This window comes from Pempheris klunzingeri, chromosome 22 (genome assembly GCF_042242105.1).
Source record: "Pempheris klunzingeri isolate RE-2024b chromosome 22, fPemKlu1.hap1, whole genome shotgun sequence".
Taxonomy (NCBI): Eukaryota; Metazoa; Chordata; class Actinopteri; order Acropomatiformes; family Pempheridae; genus Pempheris; species Pempheris klunzingeri.
In genome coordinates, this window is record NC_092033.1 from 9,565,082 (window position 1) to 9,578,501 (window position 13,420).

Consider the following 13,420-nt stretch of genomic DNA (forward strand, 5'->3'; position numbering starts at 1 on the left):
AAACTTTGTAAGGACATTCATGGTGCCCATAGAGTGAATCCTACTGACTACTGATCCCATGACTCTTCTTCCGGCGTCACCATGAGGTTGACATTTGTGTTTTTGCGTGAAGTATCTCATCCGCTGCCATTGATTTTGGTTCACACATTCTTGTCCCTCCCGAGACAAACTTCTTCATCTAGCGCCATCATCAGGTCTCAGTTTTAATACATCCAGTTCTTTCAGGTATTTGCTTTATGAAATTCACATCAGCCTCAGCTGCTGTGCCTTAGTACAGCCTCACAGACTTGCTGGCATGGCTGTGGATTCTTTGTCTTGTTCTAAAGAAGCTTCAACATAACAGATTTTTGACAAAATGTTTTTGATGTTAGTAAAATAATTCATACTCTTAGAGTTATCATGTAACTGAAATTACCTTTGTATACTCAATGCCTGGATCATGTTCATGGGCTTTTCTACAACTTAAAGCAGTACTTCAGAGATAGAAAAAAAAAAAAAAGAAAGGGTCAAAATTGATGCAGCAGAGGCTAAGATATATTGGTTTTAGTCCCTAGAATGGGGTTATCTTTAAAAATGGTGGGTGCTACAATTCCCAAAATGTAGCCTGGTATCTTTCCTTAGACTCTCCCTGCTTAAATGCCCGCATCTCGCGCTGTTAACTTCATGGGTCTTTGATCACAGAAAATAATATTAATGTACAAGAGTCCCACTCCAGCATTTCCAGAGTCAGAGCTTTGTCTCTGTGCGTCTGTCACTCTCATGGTCTATCTCATCTTCTCATTCCCAATGCAACACAGCGTCATAGCACTTCTCCCACTAAACAGTTCACACACAAACACTCACACACTGTGGCCCTTACTGCTCCCATTACTGTATTATATTTTAAAAATGACACAAAATAAGCGACTGTCAAAGTGTTCCATCCTGAACCAGTGTAAATACGTGTTCACAGGGAGGTTAACAAGGGGCAAGGTCATAGATTAATGGAGAGAAGAAGGAAATTATGTTATGTACTCTTTACGATTGCTAACAGTGAAGAAAAACGACTCAACTTGACCTCACGATTAGAGAGAACCAGAGTCTTTTTGATGCTAATTTGGAGCTGACATTGTGCATTTTAATAGCTGTGTTTTCTTCAGGGGTGAGAGCTTCTTAAATGAAGTGGAATGAAAATGATTTGCAGTCTGCAGAGAAATGGTGCAAAGCTGAACTTGTGTCACTGTCAGGGCAGCCAATTTGTTGTATCTGTGTTCTTGCGGCTTGGAAATTCATCAGTGTGAGATTGAAGCGTATTAGCAGAAATATATATATATATATATATATATATATATATGTTTATTTTATTTTTTATTTTTTTACTTTAGCTACTTCTCCTCAGATGTAGAGATTTGCGGGAATAAGAGAGCTTTATAACAAACGAAATGCACGTGGCACTAAGTTGCAGAGACTGTGATGAATTTCAGAAACACTCGGGTGATGTATTCAGCAAATCTATCCCATACATTACCCTGTCCATGCATCGGAAGGAAGAAATATGCTTATTTATGCAGGAGCCTCTGCTCTCCAGTCTGCCCTTGTGTTCTGCCTGATGAACTGATTAATTCTCTATGAGCAGTAGGAAAAACAAGATAGGGGAAGCCGCGGGGGTAGAGGAATTTAGTATAAATGACAACTGATTCCTGTTTGGTTTTATAGATGAATGCCTTTGAGAAGCAGAAACTAGAACAGAGAGTGAAATCAGTACTCGTTGGCTACAAAAATAAAACTGTCTTCTACATGGGGAAAACATCATTTCCATGTCTAAGATTGAAAGAAAACTATTTTCTTGAGCAAGAAATGATAGCAGCAAGCAATGACTTCAGCTGTTTTTCTTCACATAATGCCCTCTTCAGCAACTCTTTGGCTGCAGTCCACCAGAGGAAAGACCCTTTGAACCCCACTAGTCGCACAGGCCGATATCTCATCTCTGCTGCTGCACACCTCCACAGTGATGATTCAGCAAAAGCTCTGCGATCAAGGTTAATGAAAGTCGAACCAGCCCACAGCGACTGAGTTCACACTGAGGACATAATCAGTGGATCTCCTGCATAAAGACGGTGGTCTTCCTGTCAGATGTCATCACCCTTACACACAGTGCAACAGATGCTCAGTAGCTGTAGTCAGCACTGAGACTCAATTTCATAATATTTTTCCTCTCCCTCCCAATGGAACCACTCGACCTGGTAGCTGAATAGGAATCTGTCTGTTTCACCCTTCATTTTTTTCAACCAGTAACCATCATGCCAGAAAGCTGTAGCCAAATGCAGAAGATGTTGTAGGCTGTCTCTAATGGCTGCTGAATACTAGCACTAAAAAATAGAAACACCGGTCACAATGGTTACCTAAGAGAACTTAGGGTTAGGGGTATGTTATTTTAATGTGCCCTTCTAATTTAGTTGTGATTAATTAGATTTCCACCAGTATTTATTGGACTAGATCGACATTTTGGGAAATATGCTCATTCGTTTTCGTTAGATGAAAAGCTCCATACTACTCTGATGTCCGTCTTCTGTGAAAAGAATACTCCACAAATTTAGTCTTGCGCTCCTACAATAACACTGTCGGGACAATGGACAACACTATGCAACAAAATGCCAAATTACAACCACAGCGTACTTTTGCGTCATCAACGTTCCCAGAAACTGAATTCATCCAAAATTTAAAGATGTTAAGGGCTACTTTTAACTGCATCTCTCAGTGCCTCCCCACAAGACGACCCAGAGATCTAGACTGACTTGAGAGTCACATAACAGATGACGACTTTGTCTATATGCAGGGATTTCTTGAGATCATGTTTATTGTCTCATTATTCGTGCCTTTTTTGTTGGGATGTCACAGTGTTTTAATGGTTAAGAGTGGACAGCAGATTTAGAAAGTGAATTTGGACCATAACAGATCCTTTCCATTTTATGCAGCTTTATACTTCTGCTGTACTACATTTCAGAGTGAAATATTAAACTTGTTATTCCACTACATAGGACAGCATGGTGGTGCTGTGGTTAGCACTGTTGCCTCACAGCAAGAAGGTCCATGTTCTCCCCATGCTAGCATGGGTTCTCTCCGGGTACTCCGGCTTCCTCCCACAATCCAAAGACATGCACATTAGGTTAATTGGTAACTCTAAATTGTCCGTAGGCGTGAGTGTGAGTGTGAATGGTTGTCTGTCTCTGTATGTGGCCCTGCGATTGGCTGGCGACCAGTCCAGGGTGTACTCCGCCTCTCGCCCAATGTCAGCTGGGATAGGCTCCAGCTCCCCCGCGACCCTGACGGATAAGCGGTTTTTCAGCTTGTGACTTTTCATAATAAGCAGTGCCTACTTTTTCACATTTTAGAGGTCTACGAGTTATTAGCACTTCCACCAGATAGAGACTTTACCTCTAAACTTCTCACATGGTTTGATTTGAATAATTGTTTGAGGCCCCAAAGAGATAAAACTGTTCAGTATTTCACAAAAATGTCAAAAAGGAATAACCATATTGATGATCTCACAACAATCTCAGATTTAACTTACGACCCTTGGAGGGTCCGCTGGACTAAACTACCAGAGGGGAGACTTGTGTTGATGGAACATTTGCTTGATAATATAATATATCACTTATAGGAATTAGTTACTCTTGCAATTTTACTGATTGCAGGACTTTTGATTGTGTATTTTACTTCAGTAAAGAATCTATACATCCCTCCACTGGACAAAGGGCCTGTGGACATAGGGAGAAAGCAGATCAAAAACTGCATGTGTGAACACATTGGTTTCCCACATACTCAGCTAAAATATAATATGTTTCTCATTCCTGCAATACTGCAAAATGACAGGTGATTCTGACAGTTCCGACATATGGGAATTTTGTGCAGGCAAAATCAAAATGAAGCCCATACTCTCATTTCAGTCTTTACATAGTGTTTGCCTCCCATCATAGTTCCTATTTACTGATAGATGTCCTGCAATTAATTCAGATTCCTTACAATCCGCTGACTCGATTAATGTCATGCTAGTGAACGTTTGCTTTGCAGGTCTGTTCTAAGATGTTGCCCAGGTGATACACTAAGCAAACAACCCACACATCAGTAGACAGACCTGACCTCAAATCAGACTGCAGTACCAGCCTGTTAGCAAGCATGGCAGAGAGAGCAGAAGACGTCAGCAGGCATGCGATTATACTCTGAACGGAACACATGGAGGCCACTCCGCTCATCCGTCTTTGATACTGACGTACGGAAAGATGAGAGGAGAGAGAGGCAGCATCCAGGGCTGGTCTCTGCTTCGTCAGTCACGTTGACACGTGGAACCGCTCAATCTCCTTACCTGGTGGAGGACGGAGTGGCAGGAAAGCTGTGTGTGTGTGTGTGTGTGTGGCTGGACAGAGAGGATGACAGGGAGCTTGACAAAATGGATGAAAGGAATGAGGATGAGAAAAGTTGACATTCACAGAGAGAGCGTGAGTGACAGACTTAGAGGTTGGAGTTGTTGAAGTTGACTCTGATGCTTTACATAAATATACACACATGCATATATTATGTTATCAGTGACTGCATTCAGACATATGGTGATTTATTTACTGTGTACCCTCACAAATAATCCCTTTTGAACGCCTTCTCCGCTATGTAACTTTTTTTGCTTCTCTTATCAGAAATGGACTTAAATCCAGTCACATGTAGCCTATTGGTCGTCAGATTATCTCTCACCAGAACAAGTGCTCCTGCAAAATGCAAATAGGAGAGACTAGATTTAGATTCACAACAATGAGTGGAAACATTGTGAGCAGAGGCAGCAGGCTACAGAACGACTACCGCCCTAAAAGAAGTCTTCTGTTTTTCCAGGCAGGTCTATTTTTCGCACAAAAGAAAAAGCTCACCTGCAGCTGAGTGTCGAAGCAGCAGACTTTATTTCTCTATTCATTATTCATTACTCATATGAGCTCTATTTTAGAAGTTGCAGACCCAGCTATATCCCCGCTAAAGATACTTTCTCCTCAAGCTTATGTGCCGCCATGTGTGATGAAAATGAAAAGTGAGCCTCCTGTGCAGGAAGAGGAAGCAGATGGGATTTTGCTCTGCACAAATCTGTTTGAATCCTTTTTTTTTAGGTTTAAGGACTGATTCACCCTTTATTTTAATACATGCATTCATATAAGACTGCAGCTTTTTAGCCATAAATACACATATATTACGCACGGAGGTTACATTACCCTCCCTTCCTCTGTGAAACTTCTGCAGATACACAGATTTCCGCTGTTTAGACTAAAAGTTTGTCGCCTCTCTGAAGCCTCCTACCCCTCTGGGGAGAATCGTGAAGATTTTCTTCTGCAGTGCTCTGCATATGACAGCCTGAATGTCCTGATTTTATGCTTGCTGACTCCAGTCTTATCATCATATCCAATAAGTGAAAAAAAGTCTTATCTTAATCTTGGAAATAACGTACTGAGCTGTTATCACAACCACTGTCGACTGGTGTGTAAACCTGGCTCGAATTCAAAAGGATCTTTCAGGAAAAGCTCCTGCTGCTTAACATATTACCTTTCTAAAACGTGTGTAGTAGCAAAATAGAACAAAGGGTTTTTGCCTGTCCAACACTTCTGTCTAGTCTGAAATATCTCAACAACTATTGAATGGATTAGAATTAAATTTTATGCAGACATTCATGGTCATCAGAGGATGATTCCTAATAAATGTGATTATCCTTTGACATTTTATCTAACGCCACCAGCAGGTAAACATTTTTAACTAATCTAGTGAAAGATCTACCAGATGACTTGACAACATATTGTACAGATATTCATGGTCATCAGAGGATGAATCCTGCTGACTCCAGTGATACCCTGAATTTTCCATGAGTTTAACTTTTGTGTTTATAAGTGAAATGTGTCAAAAACTATTGGTTGGATTGCCATTAAATTTTCTACAAGCATCCATGTCCCCAACAGGATAAATTGTAGTTATGTTGGGGATCCCACAACCTTTCACCTAGTGCCATCATCAGGTCAAAATTGTAATGCTACCATGCTACAATGCTGTCATAAAATGGTGATATCATAATTTCAGTATCACTTCTTACATTAGCGCTTATACTGCAGAAATAGCCCTGTGTTCAGTGCTCGTACAGTATGACCTCATCCATATAGAAACAACCTCACAGCCAGTCAGAGACCAACATGAATGATTAAACTCAAGGCCATGGCACTCAAAACAAACACAAGAGTGTGACAAAGATAGAGACAAAGTTAACCCATCGTTTTTACACTAAAACTTCAACACAAAAAAATGGGGCTCATAAAAGAAAGCAGAGTCTAACTGGAATTCGGGAACAGATGAAAAGACATCAACACAGATTCCCACCCTCCCTCTGTGTTTCACGTCGCACCTCTTGTTGTTATTCCACCTTAAAACGCCACCTCCCACACTGACACTTGTAAATGTGACCGTTCACACATAAACAAACACACATATAGTCTAAAAAGCATAGAGACATTTGTATTAGCTGCATGACTGTCCCCAATGTCTGTGTGTGTGTTGAGTGTGTGTCACTATTGGCTGTTAACTTTCTTGTTTTTGCACATTTTCCCTTCTGAAGGTTTCTGAAATAAATAATCGATTTGATCTCTCTGTCACTCCTGTACACTGTGTTTTTGTCAGCTGTTCTGTGTTGTACATTTTTACTTCGTTTCATTGTCTGTCAGTGTCCAGACAGACAAGAGAAGCAGACAGAACATAGCACGCAGACAGATGACCTGGTCCTGCACACAGTTGGTAGCAGATTGAGTGAGATCATATAAAAAAAAAAAAAAGGGTCAACTTCTTACCACTAACCCAGGCAGCCTGAAGAAGAGGTCAGAGCTCACCACGGATGCAGCAGCAACCTCACTCTGCGTTTTCTCCTCCTTTCTGCAGCGATGACCTTTCTCCAGAGTCGTCTTTGGGGGAGGAAGGGAAGGGAGGAGAGGGGGAGCTGCAGAGTGAGGTCGAATCACAACCACAACCACAACCCCAGCAGCAGCAGCAGCAGCAAGAGACTCAGCTACAGACTCAACCACCACAGCCACAGCCCCAGTCTGAGCCCCAACCACAGACTGAACCTCAGCCCCCTCCTGAAACCAAACCTGAGCCCGAACCCCAACCGAAACCCCAGCCTGCACCTGAGCCTGAGTCTGAGCCTGAGCCCGAGGCCGAGGCCGAGCCTCAGCCCCAAGTCGATGCTCCGAGTGAGGAAGCAGCACAGGACGCCCCTAAAGCCCCTTCACCTTGCAGAGAGGAGCAGACAAGGGTGGACCAAGAGGAGGAAAAGTCGGACGAATTTGTGGAGACAAAGAGAAAGCAAGAGGGACAGGAGGCACAGGCCGAGTGGCATGAGGCCGAGGCAGCACAGGAAGAAGAAGAGGAGGAGGAAGGGGGAGGAGCAAAAGGAGGTGGGGCGGGGAGGAGAGCCAGCCTGCACCACACAGCCTCGCCCTTGAGGGTGCAGCGCAACGGGGCCGGCTCGCACTCCACCACCTCCGACTATGAGCTCTCGCTTGACCTCAAAAATAAGCAGGTAGGGTTGTGTTGGGGACAGGGGAGGGGGTGAGGGTTGGTGTGTTGTTTGGGTGAGGAGAGTGGGAGGGCGGCAGGTAGAGTAACTTGGCTTGTGTGTATTGTACGTCCTGTGGTCTGACATGTTCGTGATGTTTAGTTTTCTGTCTGAGGAGGATGACATTTGGTTTGAGGAAAAAGCTGGTGTTTGACGAGATTTTTTATTTTTGTTTGTTGTATTGATCCCTGTCGGCGCTTCTAGGCGTTCCAAACTGTATCAACTAATGATGAGCTTCCTTTTCTTCATTATCATGAACCATCATTGTCATTGCCATGTCATCATTTCATCACCTTTCTCAGAAGGTTTCGTCTTTCACCAAATCTGGATTGTGAAAGTGTGTTTTCTGACAGCATTATATGATTTATCACCAGGTATTTTACTGTTGTGTTGTAATTTACTATAAGTAGAGAGACTTGTGTACACTCCAGGTAACACTGTATTATTTGGGCAACGTTGCATACATACGTATACACAAATCAGAGTAAAATAAAGACAATGTGCAAACAAGTTGCATTTGTATTTGCATGAATGAAAAGCCTATTAATTTGTCGTTTCACTGCTGCTTTATGAGATACTCTGGAATGAAAAGCCCTCATTTCCATGGAGAAAAAGCATCTGACTTATCTGTTCTCATCATATTACAGCCAGTTAAACCGATTTTGTCAGAAACTGATATGTCTATGAACTGTGACTGTATTTAAACGTGCATTTTCATGTTCTCATGATTCTGTTTTTATCATCTTATCATGCTGTTCATCAGGGGCTTGGAAATCATTACATAATCATCTTCATTTCAAGAGCCATCAAGCATCCACCATCCGTTTTCATTACCATCCATCCAACCAACATTCTTCAGTCCATGGATCTTCAACCAGGTAAGGCAGCAGAAGTTTGAATCTAACTTGGGGCTGCCGCTGTTGCTCCTGATCAGTTTTCTACAACTGCAGTTTAAAGGGGCACTCCATTGATTTCACACACGAGGTTCAGTTTACCTGTCACACCAAGCACCAAGCACCTGTGAAAACAGCTGTGTCATATAATCTAAGGCTCTGAAAGAGAGTTCTCCAAGGTTTGAAGAAATAAAAGCTATCATTACACACTGGTGATGTGGTATTCGAAAGAAGTAAGCATTGAGGAGGCAGCAAGGGTCTAATGAAAAATGCTACATTATGAGAAATGAACCACCCACACAGGCCTCTAGACACTAAAAGTGACAATATCTTGACCTCTGCTGTTGCAATTTTGGCCATTTTTTTCTTTAATCTGTCTTGTTTAGACTAGTTGACAATGGAAATACTTGTTAGTTGAAGCTCTAAATTGCACATCATGCATTTTTTGTCAGATTTTAGAATGCTTATATCTCCTAATTTCCATTACAGTCGCTGTAAATGTGGCTTGGCACATTTGACCACACTTAATCAATAACCCCAGAACAAGTGGTAATCATAGTCGCCCAGGTGTTAAGTGTTTCTCAGCCTCAGGGCACCCTCCATAGACTGAAGATAAATGTATTCAGTGGTGATTCTCTCAGAGTCTTTTGAATTGTGTCCTTCAGCGTCAATATTTGTTTAAATTCAGTGAACAAGAAGAAAACTGCAAGATGAGCTACCGAAGCGTTCTGGTGGATGTTTACTAAAATCCATCTTCCAAACGACTTGCCACTGAAACTAATGTATTTGAGTGATGTGGTTGCTTTATTTCACTCTCTGTCAGCTCAATTTTCACTCCGATTGGACTTCATTTCCTCATTCATTGCTTCCCCATTCGAGACTAAGGGTTCTTTTGAACTCAGCTCCTAACCCGTGTCTCCCTTTCACCTCCATTCTCACACTTTTAATCTCACATCTGAAAGCCCCCCCCCCTCTCCCTCTTCCGCTATCCCTGTCAACAATGCTGGAGATACGCAATCAGCTAGATTGATCTTCTGTCTGTACAGTTGGGGGTGCACGGGCTTGATGCATCTAGAGATCAATGTCAGTGTAATTGGATCTGTGCGGAGATACCTTGATTGCTGGGGAAGAACCTCATGACAAAGCATTTTAGCGTTAACTCTCTTCAACTTGAGCGTTCAACCTCCAATTCAACTTTTTTGTGTATTTTTTCATACAGTTTCAAATTTAGGATGTCAGATTTTAATTCTTCGTGGTAAAATGCTTTTTGCTTCTTTTTCATCAACATGAACAAACAAGTAAAATTTCCTTGTAGAATACAAGAATCATAGTTTGGTGCAACATGAAAAAAAAAATACAGTCTTCATAAATTATCATAAGGTATGAAAGAAAAAAGGGGACAGTTTTAGTACAACAATGGTGTCCAGGAGTTGATATATATTTCAGACTTAACAAAAAAGGCAATATGTTGGCTCTGCCTTGCAGCAGGAGCAAATGAGGAGGAAAAAACAAAAGTTGGTAGCTCTTTAATCACATAGATTGTTATAAGAAGTGGATGTATCCACCGTGATGTCACCCATTGGTTTGTGGGCAGCCTTTTTCAACGCTTGAGTTTGGCATTTTCTCCGTTGCAATGGCGTTTCGTTTTTGGAGAGCGAACAGGTAGATCTGTTTTATTGTTTATTTTACTCTAAATGCAACAATATTGTACAAAATGAACATCATGCTGTATTGAAGAAGACATGAAACTCGGGGTTGATACAGTAAACTCATTGGTTCAAGTGTTTACTGAGAAGTAGGGTCATTTTCTCATAGGCTTCCATACAATCAGACTTCTTTTTTGAGCTAGTGGAGTCGTCCCCTGCTGACCGTTTTAGGCACTTCTGCATTGGCTTCACTTTTCATACCCAGAAGCTACATCTACTTTTCCTCATACAACCTACACTTAATCCGCCGCAAAGCTCAAGCCTTAACGAAAGATAATGTCATCTTACAATACCATACAACAATTTGAATTCCTTTTAGATAATTTTAAGTGACCCAGTGTTGCTCAGACTCAATTGCCGTCCACTCTTTCAATTGTTCTGAGTTTATTTGAACTCCTCTCAGAGAAAAGACAGTGTTGTATTCCTATGGCTTTGGCTGTTTATTTAGCTCTGACAAATTAACTAAAAAGTTGTTCATCAAGTAGAGAGATACTGGAAAAGTAAGTAATGCAGCTTCAGCCTTTTTTGCAGTTTTACAGCGTGATGAAGTGATAAGTGATAAGATCTGACTTTAAATGACTGCTCCTGCTCTTTAATTGCTGCTAATCTCTGTTTGACTAATTGTGGTGCCCATGAGTCAGAAAGGCAGTCATCTATATAAGTGAAACATTCAACAGTGAAAAACTAAATTCGGTGGCTTAAATTTGCAAGTGACATTCAAGAAATATCAAACAAGGGCAAGATGAGAGCTCAGATCATCAAGAAGTCTAATATATTTAGTAGGACAAGGATCAGAAAATGTGATGACATTGTTTGATAAGGTCGCTGCTGAGAACAGTGAAAATCATCATGTTATAGTTTTTTGCCACTCTAACAAGATCATAGTTCTTTTGTGTGACTGAAAGGAGTCAATAGATCCCTTTTATTTCAATATATAGTACAATATAACCCCATTATTTCCTGTTGTTTAGTCAGAATTTTCTCTTAGTAACTGCTGACCTTTTCCTGTAACTGACTTCAAGGATTGTCAAGGATGAATTATCTTAACGGATCACCGTCCTCTGATGACATCAAGTCTTTCATTGTCATCCTCATTTTGTAATACAGTCAGCATTAGTTGTGTCCCAGTTTTGCGGTTATATAATCATCTCATTAATCATGCAGATGTTTCTGTGCTGTAAGACAGCGTGCATGAGCATGAAAGCTAATAATCGCGGCTTTGCATTTTCTCTCTTATTTCTGCAGCATCTGATAATCTGCTGTTTTACTTATGCTCATCAGTCTTTTCTTACATGCTTAAGGGCGAAACTCATGATGTCTGGTACTGATTGATTTTTCAAAAAATCTAAAATTATTAGAGAGGGCTGTATTTGATGTTATTATGACTGGTATTCTAGGACAGTTGATAGAGATAATCATAATCATAACAATCATATTGTTGCAATCCTGTAAAGACCATGCACCTCTAAAACATCAACATTTCACAAGAGAAGAAAAACAACCAACAAAACAAAAGTTTCAGTTTTGTGAGATTTTTTCAGCCATTTTTTTTTAAATGGCTCATTATGCCAAGAAGTTGTGTTCCTCTAGTAATGATTTATCTTTTAAAAGAGCTGTGCGTCATTTAAATGTGCTTGGTTTTCTTACTGAGAGTTAGATGAGAAGACCAATAACAAAGACTGAATTCTGGGGGAATCTGCTAACTTACCTAATACCTTCTGCTCTAACACCCTGTAAAATTGAAGTAAAATGTGTGTAAAATGTGCGCAGCTTTAACATTGCTAAGCAGAATATGACAGACATGCAGTGTAATGCCAGGTTATCTTATGATACTCCAAAAGAAGAGGGGGCCATAAAAACCATGACACATGACTCTAAATAACAAAATCTGCTTCTCAAAATCACTTAAAAAAAACATGCTGTGTGTTGTACTTTAGGTTGACCTTTAGTTTTGAGACACATTTCCATTTTAGGTACAAACATTTCCACACTAAAACACATTGCCTTTCCAAAGCATTAATATTTCATATATAGACAGAGAAAGTCCCATATATCAAGCCAAGTCTTTCACCATCACTATCTGATGCTGAAAATCAGCCATTTCTCCTGCAACTCGAATACATTTAAAATTACTCAGCACTTATGCTCACGACTTCAAAGTGTTACAAATTAATGCTCCTTCTATGTTATTGACTTTAAATATTCACATATCCTTTTTATTCACTTTTATTCACCCTTTATAGAAGAATTACATCTCTTCCTCTCAGTGGAAACTTGTCAGTTCCAGATATACGTAGACCGGCATACTGCAGTGTTGTACCACTTTGCACTGTTTTTTTGTCGTCCACCTTTTCCCCCTCATTCAAAGGGCAACACGAGGTCAGCATGCTGCGGATCTGCCCGTCAAAATTGATTTAGAGGCCCTGGTGGAGCAGAGCAGTGCCATCACTGTTCCCTCAATCCTCTGCGTCTCCGGAATAATCTCTCTCCATCAGCGCGTAGTGAAGTGATCAGAGGTAGAACTGACAGACAGCTAATGGGGGGGATTTTCAGCAGTGCCACTCTTGGCGCGGTCATCTGTCTCACCACCTCTTTCTACGTCTTACCTTCGCCTCAATAACCTGAGCCACTTATTTTCTTGTTTCTTGAGCGCTCCGTTCATCCATCTTGTTGCTGTTTCTTTATGGGTTTTTTTACATCTTGTGCAGATGATAAGCTCTCTGTCAGAGGTGGGACCAAGTCATTGTTTTGCAAGTCACAAGTAAGTCTCTAGTCTTTGCCCTCGAGTCCCAAGTCAAGTCCTGAGTCAGGACAGGCAAGTCCCGAGTCAAGCCCCAAGTCAAGACCGACAAGTCTCAAGTCAAGTCCCAAGTCCTACCATTTGAGTTTCAAGTCCTTTCGAGTCATTTTAACAACAGAGAAATAATATTTACACAGATCATGTAAGCTACAACATCTGTATTTATTCAAACCTTTTTTTAGCAAGAACATTGTTCAAACACATTTGAAAGAAACAAATGCAAATGTAATTTGCACAAAAAGTGCTGACATTGTATTTCCATAGCATACTGCACTATAACTAGTTGCACAGCAGTTTCTGTCCTGTATTGTATTGATCTCACATCATATTGCAAAACAGTTTTCACCTTCAACTAGACAGGCCCTTTTACTTTACTTAACTTAAATCTAGCCTTAACGTTTTGTCATCACTTAAAAAATAA

General features: G+C 40.8%; 1 protein-coding gene across 1 annotated transcript in view; it reads left to right on the forward strand.

Annotated features, from left to right (window-relative positions):
• iqsec3a (IQ motif and Sec7 domain ArfGEF 3a) overlaps positions 1–13,420 on the forward strand; it is a 91,187-nt gene that overhangs the window by 40,030 nt on the left and 37,737 nt on the right. The window contains exon 3 of the mRNA XM_070853506.1: positions 6,925–7,564. Coding sequence (XP_070709607.1) covers positions 6,925–7,564 — 640 coding nt within the window. The remainder of the gene's footprint in view (positions 1–6,924; positions 7,565–13,420) is intronic.